Source organism: Hemicordylus capensis, chromosome 4, assembly GCF_027244095.1.
Source record: "Hemicordylus capensis ecotype Gifberg chromosome 4, rHemCap1.1.pri, whole genome shotgun sequence".
NCBI lineage: Eukaryota > Metazoa > Chordata > Lepidosauria > Squamata > Cordylidae > Hemicordylus > Hemicordylus capensis.
The window spans coordinates 65,957,988-65,972,026 of NC_069660.1; the positions used below are offsets into that span (position 1 = coordinate 65,957,988).

The following is a 14,039-nucleotide window of genomic DNA, read 5'->3' on the forward strand; positions in this document are numbered from 1 at the left end:
CCACAGAATCCTTTCCCTTGCATCTGCCAGACCTCCATTTCTATTATACACCCAGTACTATACACAAATATACACCCCTAGTACTAAAAATTATGCAAACCCACCATATTTTCTTAATGTGGTTTCAGAATCTAGAATGTTTTATGCTTACAAAATGTTGCTTCCCTTGAAGACTGTGAACTGTTGTGCTACAGAGTTTGCATAGATGTGCTTATAAAAGAGAACCAGCATTCCAAGAGTCACACAGTTCTCTCCATCTCCCCCTACACAATTAGACATCACACAGTTTTGTCCATAGGTCAGCACTTCCACCATACCCAAACATTTATTTCTCCAAAACTATTGCTAATGACAACAGATATATTTGTTTTCCCTCAGTACAGATTTAACAATTCCAACACACTTACTCCTCTAATACTGTACAATACTGTATCCCCCCCAAAAGGAAAAAAGATGTACCTCCAATATTGTACATTGTATATACTACTAAGTACAATTTTACAGAGTCGTGTTTTTTTTTTGCTTTGAAAGGAAAATATATACACCATATATATAGATTGGTGTAGAAGATACAAAACAATGGAAAATTGCTTTTAAAACAATTTTAAACATTTCATTCCAAACCCATTAAAACAACGGCTGCTAATTAAAAAAAACAACCCTAAAATAATCTAATGCACTGAATAAACCCAAACCTGAATTTGCAGGATTTGATTTTAAACACAAAAAGTGAGAATACCTAGACTGTGCAATTGAACCAATACATACAGTAGAATAAAGACACTGCTGTCATTTCTTTTCAAATTATGCTTCAGCACTTGCTGTGTCCTGGCTACATGGATTATGGACTTTTTAAAATGTCACCTGTTCATACTTTGAATATTGCTCTAGCAGTTCGGCACCCACACAATCCACCCCATGAAGCTCTGTTTAGGCAGATTACAGCCTTTTACCTCCAGAGAGAGAAACACCAATAAGTCCTCTTAAACATTTTTATAGTGCCATTATAATTGAAGGTCCAAGTTCCATCAAATTAAGCATTACACTCGTATGGGAATCTGGCCCGAAGGATAAAAATATGCCTACTTCTATTTGCTTAAAAAATGCTGTGGAAATCCAAAACTTGCAAAAACCCTAAAATGGTCTCCCCCACTGCCCTCTGCTTTCAAGATCAGCTGAGATGGAAGTATCTTTTTTTCCTCTTTTGCATTTAAACATGTGAACAGGAAGAATTGTTAAAACCTTTGAAAAGCAGCTACTGCACGTGCATAATTGTTCATTTGTGCGATATACAGCAGACAGGCAAGAAGGGCTTTCACCAAGCTTTGTGCGGTCCCAGCCTCACATCTAATTATCTGAGATAGGGAGGCATATCTGGGATTTTATCTGCAAAGCTATAAAGCAAGGTAGAATTGTCATTATTAATACAATGTTTTATTTTTCCCCTGCCTAAATACTAGAGATATTCAGAGCCACATTCACATCCAAATGTTTGTTTTAAAAATATGTTATTGTGAAAAACCTTTGCAGCTTAAGAATATCTAGTAAGAGATCGTATTATGAGTAGAGATCATATTATGAGTAAATCATTCTAGTATGTGACTTTGCGGAAGTGGACAGACTCACAAGCAAAGCACAGCTAGGTTCTTTCTTGTTTCTTAGACATAACTTTCATTATAGCTTTGCAGTCATTCTGCTAGTTTAGCCCTAACTTTTGGGCTCTGACTTGGAGAACCAAATGAGCTCAAACTAGACTTCAAAAGAACTAGCTGCATGCATTATGCTCAAGTGCTACCTTGAATCAGGGTGAAAGACCAAAAAGAGCAGTGGCACTTGTGAGTGGGGGCTTGGCTTTCTACCCCCACATTCATTTTGGTTTGTAGGTGACAATAGTTGCCAACCAGGGACCAGATAGTTAAGATTCAACTGGGATAGTCTCAAAAGAATAGTGCTCTATATAAAGTGAAAGTAGCACAAAGTTTCACATATGACATTAGGTACTGTTATGCAGACATACAAATCTTTGCAGGACTTAACCTTTTGGGCAGCAGCAGTGGGAGGAATCAGGCAATGGAGCAAGGACTCTCAAAGCTATTGCTATGGTTTAGCAAGAGCCAAAAGTGGGGAGAGCTCCCACTTCCTGCTGCTTTCCTTTGGCATTTCTGCTTCTTGTCAAGGATGCTATCTGAACAGAATCTTTTAAAAATAATAGTAACAGAATGAGGTGTCCCCTCCCCCACCAACCCCCACCCCCAATATTTTAAATATGTACAGGATTGTTTCCTTCATAGTCACAATGTCATTTAATATCCAGTGCTTCTCTACTCAGTTGGCAGAGACATGAAGGAAACCTGGTTTTTATTGTTGGTCATATTTTAATGTATTGGCATGTTAATCAAGCCTAGAGGTTCATAAAGGCCTTTAAATCTATTATTCAACTGTCAGCTAGAAGAAATGAGATGTTACATTTGAGTTACAGGTGCAGAAGCTCCAGAAAGCTTTCAGCTAAAATGCCATTTTTCCTCCCCGAAAGTGTCTGGATTGTCCCATCTATTTTGTTCTGTGACAATCTTTTTGAAGACACTGTCAAAACAAAAAATGAGTACAAGATTCCAGTTATCAACAACATTTTGCTTACTATTCACTTGACACACACGACAGGTCAAGCTGCATTTCTTGGGTAGATGCAATATTCCCTCTGAATACCAAACTTGTACAAAAGCTCCCAGTTGTACACACACTATGTGGGCATATCTGAACTACAAACTTAATTCGTTTACATAAAGCTTAATGCTTTCCCGTGAATCCTGGTATATGTAGGTTTGGGTGGGTGGGTAGGGATTTCTAAGAGAATTTCCAGTTTCATGCAAAACTAGGCTTACTAGAATTCTTTGGAGGAAGCCATGACACTTTATGGACATATCATCAATATATGTTTGTCGCACAGATATCCTCATCTCTCTTCAATAATACATCCACCATAGAAATGTGGAAAACACCTCCCTTTCTAAGGACATGTACATCTTTGCAATAAAAGCAATCTTAAGTAACCTTAAAATACTTAAATTGCTTGCCTAGTTTATTTCCAAGATAAATTGCTTGGAGTTTGCCTATGAAAGAAATGTGCTTTTCATATGTATATTTGCAATACAGATCACATGGTGTACATTTCAATTCCAGTTGGTTGGTACATGATATGTTGTATATATTCTCTGATTTCAAAGTCCTTATTCAGTAGGTTCTTTCCAATGTTGAGGTCAGCAAGGAAAAGCAAAGTTGAATAAAACTGGTCATAAAATCTCAAGCCATTGGAAAAAAAACAAAAGCCCACCAGTTTTCACCCACATATCAAAACACTTTGAATACATGAAAAAAATATTTTGTTCCAAGGTGCTTTGAGTGGCTGGATTGTTCTTCACTGGTACAAGACATGATACAGACAGATAAAATAAGGCATTCCTAGCATGTGCTCAATAACTGTTCCATAAAGAATTTCTGTTTTGCTCCTCCTTCACATCTCATGTAGTGAAGTAACACCAGGGCCACCAATGCCTCACGTTTTAGGGTGCTTCCTGTGCCTTTAGTGCATAAATTCAACAGGTATATGGTTCTGCCTGTCACAGTGCTTCAGGAACAGGAGAAAGGGTTTGATCTGCCCACCTGCCAATGTGGCTACTACAGGCACAAAAGCCCTCATCTGGCCTAGGAGCTGGCAACACTAACATGATCTTACAAAACTAAAAAAATAATTAAAAAAATCCAGTAGCTTTGCCTGAGTTAAACACCAATTAAAAAGAACCCACAAATAATTAGATTCCTGGATTAGGAGTCTGTCCCATCCTGAGAGCTAATGATTGGGTTGCAGTATCAGGTCTCATTCCCTTTCACTTGAGCCAGTCAAGATCCACATAGAGCTTACACTTACACACACCCACACCCAGTCAGTGTGTTGAAAAGGCAACAGCTAGTAAACGTTTGTTTTACTGTTCCCCAAAAACCTTTCACATGGTTTCTTTTCTACCACAGTTTGTGAGATTGTCAAGTCTTCCTTAGATAGCATTAGAAACAACACCTCCCCCACCCCGCCCCTTGTAGGGAGATTAAAAGAAGTATTTTCATGTAACAACCTTAGAGTAATGTGAAATGACTACTGTCACTTTGTTCCCCAAAGATAAGTATCTTGTTTCTATTAAAATATCAGTTACTAACTATTTCATTCATAAAACCACAAGAAAAAACAGATTGCAGCTCAGACCTACAATATGAAAGAAAACACATTTCAGTCCCTTATCTTGTCCTCAGTTGACAATCAAAGAAGTGTGATCGTGTCAGAATCCATTTTAATTCAGAGTCCTTTTGGTGGAAGGTGATAGAGAAGTCAGAAGAACTCCCAGTTGCTTTTGAAGTGTGCGTTTCTTCTTTTCTTTTTAACATGGTTACCATCCTGAAAAATAAACTCCCATTTAGCACAAAGATGAGCCCCTATAGTCTGTTGCAACCTGGACCAAATAACCATCCTGAAAAATAAATTCCCATTTAGCACAAAGATGAGCCCCTATAGTCTTCTTTTCTTCTTTTTTTCTAACGTGGTTAACATCCTGAAAAATAAATTCCCATTTAGCACAAAGATGAGCCCCTATAGTCTGTTGCAACCTGGACCAAATATAATCCATCATGTAAATACCAGATACCAAGACAGTTCATTTGACTGTCTGCAAAGCACTTGGTGACATAGTGATCTATCACAGAAATGTGCTGCATTCCAGATTATCTCTATGTTCCACAGCAACTTTTATTTTATTTGCCTTATGCCACCATACCACAAGCTCTCAGCAGAATGAACCAAAAGGGCGGTGGGGTGGGGTTTAAAAAAGAAGTGAAAGACAGGACCAAGTTGCTGAGACTATCAGATCTAGAGTTTAGGATTGTTCAGTCCTGGAGGGGTTGGTCTGAATCCATCTTGTATTACAAAGGACATGGTAAATGTACACATTTGGAAATGCCACTCTGGAGAAGGAGAGAGAAAAGTAGCTGGTTTTCAAAATTTAACACATTTTTTCATTTTTTTCTCTTGAGTCTCCATGAAAGAGCAAAGAGGCTGTTCTAGAGATATGGTTCTAAAATCTCATTTTGAAGCATTAAGGCTGCTTTTAATTCTGGAAGCACCAAGCAAAGATACAAGTAGTATAGGGGAGTTGTTTTACCATGCAAATTCATACTCATTTCTCCATACAGTAAGTTTAACTTTAAATGAACATACCCCTATGTGCGCATATTATGAGTGCCTCAGCTAAACAAGACTATACTAATGTGGCACTCTTCATGAAAATTTATGATCATTTTAGCCTAGGACAGAAAACTCCTTGTTTCTGAGAATATGTACCCCTGAAAAGAGGCAAGCTGTATTGGAAACTCCACAGACCTTCTGGCACCACTGGGCACTGTAATAATGGACAGGAATAAGCTCCAGAAATGCCCAAGTCCACCAAAAGCAACCACGAATGAACAATATTGTATTGTTTCCCTGTAGTGATGGAAGCACAGAAGTCCTTTCTACCAGCCTCCAAAACACATGGACACCAAAGACTTATCTGAGTAACCAGACGCTTGAAAAAAGATATTGTCTATTTATTAGGAACTGGCTAATCAGTTCTGCCTTTTTATCACTGGATCTCTCACAGTGCTCTGAGACTTTCTATGTCTTAAGGCTACACAGAGTTCTGATGCCCTAATGTCACAGATGATGGGTGCAAAGTGAGGATTCATTAGCTGGGGGATATCCCTGGCAATAGCAACTTACAAACTAACCTTCAGCAGATGTTTGATACTAATTAAATAGAATGCTTAATGTCTCCTTAACAGGGTCCCCTCATCTGAAACAAAAAGATATATTCACAGCAGGGTTTCAAGTTCAGACAGTACAAGACTTGTCAGTAGACTGTTGAGATGCAGAGCCAACCGCAGGGCTTGTGGTATTTGTTTTGGGGAAAACTGCAGGCTTTGGCCTGGTTGCTGGAGGTTTGATTTGAGCAGCCATTTTGACAGATTTTGCTGGTCTGAAGGTGCAGGGGATGTCACTTGCAGTGCTGGCACTTCGCTGGAAACCTGGTTCAGAGTCCTTGAGGATCTGAGTATGCAAAGGGCTAGAAGGCTCCGATGTTGGTGCCACAACAGGGGAGGTTTTCAGTGGCTCCAGGGTGTCGAGGACAACGTCTGGCGTGTGTTTCACATTGCTTTGCCTTTCAAGCTCCCGTAGTTCATTTAGAGCAGAATTCATAGTAGCTTCAATATCCTGCAAAAAGAGAAGTCAAAAGTGGTTACAGGAGCTAGAAAGCAGCTTGACTAATTCTCTGTAGTGAATGGAAAATCCTAAGCAAAGGCAGGCAGGCAGGCAGGCAGGCAGAAAGACTAAAAAGGCCACAGTTGCTCCTTTCACAGCAGCAGCAGCAGCAATAAGGAATGGAAGAACCCTGTGCCAGTACTACTCCTGTTGGCAAAACAAGTCTCACTATCATCCTCGTCTAGAATGCAATGCAGACAGGATGAGATGGGCTGAGGACCAGCATACTATTAACTATGTGAGTTTGGGTGGGGTGTTGATCGACAAAAAAATCCTGTCCTGAGAGTTAAGCAAAGAGTTCAGCTGGATCATGTACAATCTCAGTCAGTCACACAGGTGGGCTGATATTACATTTCCCTCATTATGACAATCCTCTCTTTTAGCTCTTGGAATTAGAGCTCAGCAAATCAGTGGTCCCAAAAGTCTTATTCTGGCCTCTCTTTTGATTTTGTTTAAAGGGAAGCTTTTTAAAAGCACTGGTAGGGCTGTTGGCTGTCCTTGTGGCACAATGCATATTAAAGGTAGGTGGTCACAGAGGTCTTTTTTTGGCATTCATACCAAAGGTCTGCACTTTATGCTGCCTGAAACCCCTTAGATGTTTACTGCAGTTCTGAAGATAAAACTACATCCCTGGCCTAATGGCAAGACAACACTGGCTTTCTGAGAGATAATAATCTGTTCTTAACCATAACTTTGGTATGATCATCTAAGGATGTTTCTTGAGAAGAATGGGAACACATTAAGCTGTTTACTACATGGCTAATGAGCAATACTCATCTTAAGCCAGGAATATGCACACACTGCCACCTCTTCATTACAGCTACTCACTATTTTATGATGTTTTTAAAATCCAGACTTCCTGAACATGTATGTAAAATGTTGCCCATATGACACTTCCCTCTCACCTTGCATGAATGATGTAGGAAATAATGCAAAAGACATGAGTAGGAACAGCCTGTCTCTCCCTACCATCCTGAATCATGACTGACAAGTTACAGGGAAGTTCAGCTTTAGATGTTAACTTGCTTGGTGTAATAGGATTCTTGGGAGAGTGGAATGATATAAGTTTTCCATTACTCATAGCTTGGCTACAACATTTTAGTTTTCTCAGAGGCATTTTAAGGCACACAGGGAGGTAACTCAGTCAAGGAGGAAGAGGGAAAACCAGGACAGTAACCCAATGTTTCTGAATCCAGTCTGAAAAGATTTTAAAGCAAAATGCAGATCTCTAAAAGATATCAGTGTCAAATGGAAGATGATTATTTCACAATCTTTGAAATGGCACCTAAGATGACATGAAAGAGGAGTTTTAATTTAATTCAGCCCACTTTTCTTTGCTTGATTTTTATTCCACTATGGAAACAATGAAATACATTCTGGCAAGAAGAGGAGAGTCTCTCTTGTGTTTCAAGTTTAACTGAAAGACAAGAGAGACTGATATATGCTATACAAAGCATTGAAAAAGATATCAAGGCAGTGTGAGATATACATACCTTTCTCATATAGTCAACAAATGAAATACACAAAGGAAAAACAGCTTCACAGTAAGTACTGTACAGATTGGGATCTGGGGCAAAGAGAGTGGAAGTTGGTCCTGTCCAGGCCACTCAATATAGCCAAAGTTCAGCAGATGACTTCAACTTACTACCTGAACTTCAACTTACAATCTGACCTGTAGTCAGACTGTATCCAAAACGCCTTATGGAAAGGCATTACACCCAACATGCAATTATACACCCTTGAAAAAGGTATGGTAAGAGAACAAAATGGATGTCAAAATTGCATATGAGTTGTTTGAGTACACTGCTTTGGGCTCCTTAGAGGAGGAAGAGCAGGATATAAAATGTAAATAATAAATAATAAATAATACTACTACTAATTCAGTGTTTCAAAGTGTTAGTATTTGGAAGGGCTTCGTGGGATTTTGTTCTGATGTTTTTATATAGTAGGTCCCCCCAGACCCCATATTTTACTTTAAAACATACTGTAACCTGCCCTGAATAGAATAAGGCAGGATATGAAATATGTGCAAACAGTATGAAATATTTGCAAAGAGAGCTAAAGGCTATAACTTGGACCATGGCCAAGTAAGAAATATAAAAAAGAACTATTACTACCAAAAGGTCTCCCTCTCTATGAGCCTCCATTTGGCAGCTGACATCCTTGTGATTTTTTTTCCTTCCAGCATAACTCGTTTTCTTGGAATGCTTAGCTTTGTAATATGAGATTCTAGTGCACCCGTGCTTTTGACAGATCCATCACATACTGAAAAGTAGAAGACTTGGCCAAGCATGCAAGTACAGTACATCTAAAGTTGGAGAGGAAACCAAGGACAAAAGCCTCCCCTGAGCACAAGACAGTGTTATCTGGGCTGGAATTGGAAGAATATTTCAAGCCTCTAGCAGTTTTAACAACAGATTTCTGATGTTCTGAAATTTGCTTGGTTCTGAGGCTGAGATTAATTACTTTTATTTACTAGTATAAAAGCATAGTTGGTGGTGCTAAATACTAGAAGATCAAGTGAGGCATGTTAAGTGAATGAAAATACAGAATTGGGATTTCATTCTGTGAAGGAATGATTATGCAAAATGGGACACAAGGCTTCCCTGTTTTAAGTCAATAAAATTGTTTAAACATATTTGCATAGATTTGTGTGCCACTCTGGACCAATATAATCACAATTATGCACTATTAAATTTTTGTAAGAAAATTGTGTCAAACAGGAAAAGAGGAGAAATATCACATGATCTTCAAAGATTACTTGCCATCTAAACTGGGCAGAAATAACCACCCAAAAGAGAATTCCTTTAGCATGTTGGCTTTATGCATTCTACATCTAAAAGTCTCCATATCCATATCCAAGCTCAGCTGTGTATGCAGTGGTGAAAACATCCAATCTTCCTGTCAGCAGAAACAAACCCTGAGATCTGCTTTCTTCAAAGGTAGTGCCTTATCACAGATTCAAACTGATAAGCAAGAAAATGGTTGAGGAAAGTCCTGGACAAACAGGACAGAAAATATATTTGCAGTTCTTTCATGATCTGTGAACTCCTAACTGCAGTCAAACTTACAGAAATGGTAGAGGGCTTAAAACATCAGCACTAACACCCCATATGTCAAACATCCTGGATTTTGCTTGCAGTTTAGAAGTGCAGCATTTTCCATAGCAGACATTTGAATTTTGGAAAGCATACCATATTAATATTTTATGTGGCTGTTTCTACAAAGTGTTTACAAACTACCTAAATTATTTTGGTGAAACGTTATATGAACAACATTTAGGAAAATGACCATGAATGAAAAAGCCACACAACTGAGAAAACCCCCAGAATTTTAACTCAGATAATTGTACTAAAAACACAGGACTGGTGAAAGGTGAAATTGTATAGGACTGGTGAAATTGCACTAAAAATACAGAATTGGGAGCCATGACAGGTCTATGACTCCCTTCTCCTGACTGTTAGTCTCATCAAGGTCCACATTATCAACTATGGAAATAAAGTAGGAAAAATGCGACACATTTTAAAGGTGGTATGTTTACATGCACATCTCACCAAGGTGTATCACATGGATGATAAGAGATTAATTGAGATATTCAGTGGAAGATATATATCACATAAACACAGGTATTCTAGAGATTCAGAGGAGATTCAGAGGTCCTTGTCAGTTTGGGGGATCTTCAGAATCTCCAAGGCCTGGATGAGGAGCAGCAGATGAAGGAAGACACTTCTCACTTACTGGTGGGACTGCTGTAGCTGGCAACATAGGAATCTGACCAGATAGCTCAATTCTACACTACATGAAACCTACTTGTATTTCCTGAAACTAAGACGAAACATACCATGGCATTAATGTTCTGCTGTGTCTGGAACTAAGAGGACTGTGTTCCCAAGTCTTCGACTGGTCTCTGAGCTTTCTCTCTTCATGCATGGGTCTACAAATAGGTTCACTCTTACGGTAGGTTAAGGGAATTAAACATGCAGCAAATTTGGTCATATGCCCAAGACTCATAACAATGCTCATCTGTCATCATCTTAACAGGATACAGGTCCTTACCAGATCTATGGATCTATGGAAATTCATCTGAAACTGACTAAACATGGGGGTGGTTACATGCTTTCTGTATTAATGAAAGATGCAGTCAACATAAACTGAGCTGAAGTTTTGAACTGAAACGCAAATTCAAATTTTAAAATTTTAAAATTCAGGTTTGAATTTGAAATTCAAAATCAAAGGTTACCTCAGAATTCAAAACTTGACTTGTTTTGTTCACCTCTAAGGGGACGTTTCCTGATTTGAAGCAAAAACTACAGCAAAATATAAAATATGGACATCAAATAACATGTGTTGCCAAATATACAATATTCAGAGAATATCTGGGAAATGAATGTTTGGTGAATATTCAACATTAAAATTCACATGGGGATTTTTTAAAGAGAATGTGTTGGGGGAGGGCAGAGTTCATTTGCTACTGTATAGAAGTTAAGCCCCATTTTGACTCGGGCTGGCCTGGGACTTTTCATTACCTGTGCAATGACTTCAGGATCCATGGGTCGGTGGTTATTAAAGCTCTTTGACCTTCCTGCAGCCACATTTTTCCGAATGTGGGGACTATCTATCCTGTTCTTCAAAGATGCATGCCGGCTGAGAGAATTGAGACTGCCGTGGCCACTGATGGAGCATGCATCTGGCACCTCCTTCGGCAGACTTTGGCTCATAATAGGTTGTGAGGAGGGACGGGAACTGGCCACAGCTCCTGGTGGGACTGGTTCTCCCAGTGAGCTGGGCAGCCCATGGCTGTCACTCTGACGGTAAGCTCTTCGTATGCTGCCAGACTCGGGTCTTTTCCTTTGCCTACAAGTATAAAAGCAGCACAGGAAAGTTATTTCTAAAAATGTTACGGAAGTTGCAATCCCAGAAAAGCAAGGAAAGGACCCTGAAATCACCAAATAAGCAATCTGAAATAAAGACATTTTTAAACTCTACTTGTAATAAGATAGCTAATCTAACAGCAGGTGGCAGCATTCTTGTAAACCAAATGGAAAGTATTTAACTTGATTTTTAAGCAAACACAAGGGCATGCGGGCTGGCATGACACAGGGTTTGACAGCAGCTTGATGGCAGTCACCAAGACTGGGATAGACGTGCCCAAGTACCTACACCCGTGACTTTCCTGCATAGAGCATCCTCCTTCACTCTCCTTAGTCTGCCACACTTGTGAGAGACCGTTACATGGGATAACGGCATAGTGATGGCCATAGGGATGGTCTCCAGCATAGTGATGGCCATTTTCCATACAACGAGAATGCCATCTCGTCCATTTGCTCTTTGTCCTCACAGACAGTTCCTCATGAGCAAGATTAGGGAGCAAAGATCCCCACGCAGGGAAGGGGATGGCCTCCACTTCCCCAACCTTTCTGTCAAAAAACCAGAACTCCACCTTTTATACCTGATCCCAGGTTCACCTTTTATACTTGACCCCAGGTCCGCTTCCCCCCCGCCCCAGCATTTTCTCCCCTCCTGGTACTGTGATGGGATGCCCTGCTTGTGTTGCCACCTGGAGTGTTTGTGCTTGTGAACATACATCACTGTTGCTCCCTGCCTGTCCTGTCAACCCATGCCCTTTCCCCACTGCTTGCCAGGTGGGGGGGGGCAAGGGATAAATTGGGATGAGGGAATACCCCCAAGCAGCTTGTCAGGCTGACAAGTGCAGCTTGACAGGTGACAAGTACAGCTTGACTGTGCAGGTTGACAGGCTGACGAGTCCAGGATGGGGCATGGCATCATCCCTGTAGTCTGGGAACTCCACAGCTGCACAGCTGACTGGAAGGGCGGGGCTGGTTTTCCGAGAGACTGGCAGTGAGAAGCGCCAAAGTCTTGGAGCAGCCACATCCTCGGGCAGGTCAGCGCTGCTGCCTCTATGACTGGGGTTTGGATATTGGTGGGAAATTGCAGTTACAGCTGCACAAGGAGTCGGACATAATGCTTTGGCGACAAAACCTCAGGTCTCAGTGGTGAACCTTAAAGATAACCAAAGGTTTAAACTGGAGTTTAGCGAGGCATACTGGAGGTCACTTTTGGCCCGTAACCACGATTTCGTGCATAATCTCGGCCACGTTTAACTCCGGTTTGCTGTTAAGTGTGAATGTGGACTGTGTGGGGCTGCCCTTGAGGACTTTGGAAACTTCAGCTGGTCTTACAGCTGAAACTTACAGCTGCAAGGATCTTGATTAATACGACACATTCAGATTGTAACTCTCTTGTATGGCTCAGTCAGTTTCAGTTTAGTTTATTTACAGTCACAGACCAAAAATTTAGAGTATATATAATAATAAAAGAAGTGTACACAAAATTCATAAAATTATATTCAAAAGCTCTAATATTATCTCATCCTAATCAATATATCCAATTTACATAATTTGATTTACTATCTGTTGTCTAGCATTCTTAGCTGCCACACAAAATTTAGCAACTTTAGTTGTTACTTCCTCCTTCTGATCTGAGAGCAAATAATTAACATAAGATAAAATGCTGCCCTGGGAGATCAACCAATAATGGAAAGATGTAACAGAAGTGAAAATTCCTGTAAAAAGGAAAATGAAGTAAAATATAGAAAATTGATTCCTGTTCTCCAGAGCCACAAGGGCATAATCTCTGCTCTTTAGGTATTCCTCTAAATCTGTCCTCTAGATCAGCTGAAGGTAGCACATTAAATCTGGCCAATGTAAACATCCTGCAATATTTGACAATTGTAAGCTTATCTAAATAATTCACAGGTTTAGTATTATAAGGTTGTGATCCCAAAAAAACTTCCTTAGGAATTAAAGACTGATCAGTCTGTATTTCCATGTCACAGATCTGCTGTTTTAGTACCAGTCTTGCATGAGAGAATCCCATTTTCAATAAAACATCTGGACTAAAGCCATATAAACATAATCTACGAGATATTGACAACTTCCAGCAAGATTTGAAATTATCAGTAAAAATTAAATGGACAAGGCCTGTGGAGAAAAAAAGCAACTTCAACCAGTAGCTCAAAATGGAGAACCACATCCGGATCTCCACCTTAAGCAACCTCAGTATTGCATTTGGAACACATCTAGGAGTTGGTAGAATAGATCTCAAGAACTTCTTCTGAACAACCTCCAAAGATGCACAGTTAGTATACGGGCTCAACTGCGATCCATAAAGTAACTGAGAACAGGCTTTAGCCATAAATAATTTAATGGCTGCTGGTACAAACTGAGCCCTATCCTGATAGAAATATGATTGTATGGCCAATGACAATTTACATGCATTTTGGGTAACATATTGCAGATGCATGTTACGTTTCGTAGAGGCCTGAAAAATAACTAAATATTTAAAGGTCTTTACTGGTTCTAGTTTATGTCCAACCAGAGACCAATTCAAGGTCTTTGGACATTTAGCAAAGGCCATAATTTTGGTCTTACTATAATTAATTTCTAGGGCATACTCGTGGCAAAAAGAAACCAAAGAACAGAGCGCTCTATGAAGACCAATAGGAGTCTGAGATAAAATCACAGCATCATTCGCATAAAGCAGAATATTAACCTGCTTATTGGCCAATTTAGGTGGATGAAAAGACAAATTTGTAATGAAATCAACAATGGGGTTAATATAATAATTGAAAAGAGCTGGAGCAAGTATACAACCTTGTCTTACTCCTCAAAAAGTAGAA

The 14,039-nt window shown here is 39.7% G+C and overlaps 1 protein-coding gene across 6 annotated transcripts in view; it reads right to left on the reverse strand.

The window, feature by feature from the left end:
• Positions 1 to 286: 286 nt before the first annotated feature.
• Positions 287 to 14,039, reverse strand: part of SRGAP2 (SLIT-ROBO Rho GTPase activating protein 2) — a 320,834-nt gene continuing 307,081 nt past the window's right edge. For 5 of the 6 annotated variants that reach the window (XM_053245714.1, XM_053245710.1, XM_053245711.1 and 2 more), the window contains 2 exons: positions 10,867 to 11,194; positions 287 to 6,292 (listed from right to left, as the gene is read on the reverse strand). In XM_053245714.1, coding sequence (XP_053101689.1) covers positions 5,912 to 6,292; positions 10,867 to 11,194 — 709 coding nt within the window. In that variant the 3' untranslated portion in view covers positions 287 to 5,911. Of the gene's footprint in view, positions 6,293 to 10,580; positions 10,648 to 10,866; positions 11,195 to 14,039 lie in introns of all 6 variants that reach the window. The other variant, XM_053245717.1, reaches the window with a different exon arrangement.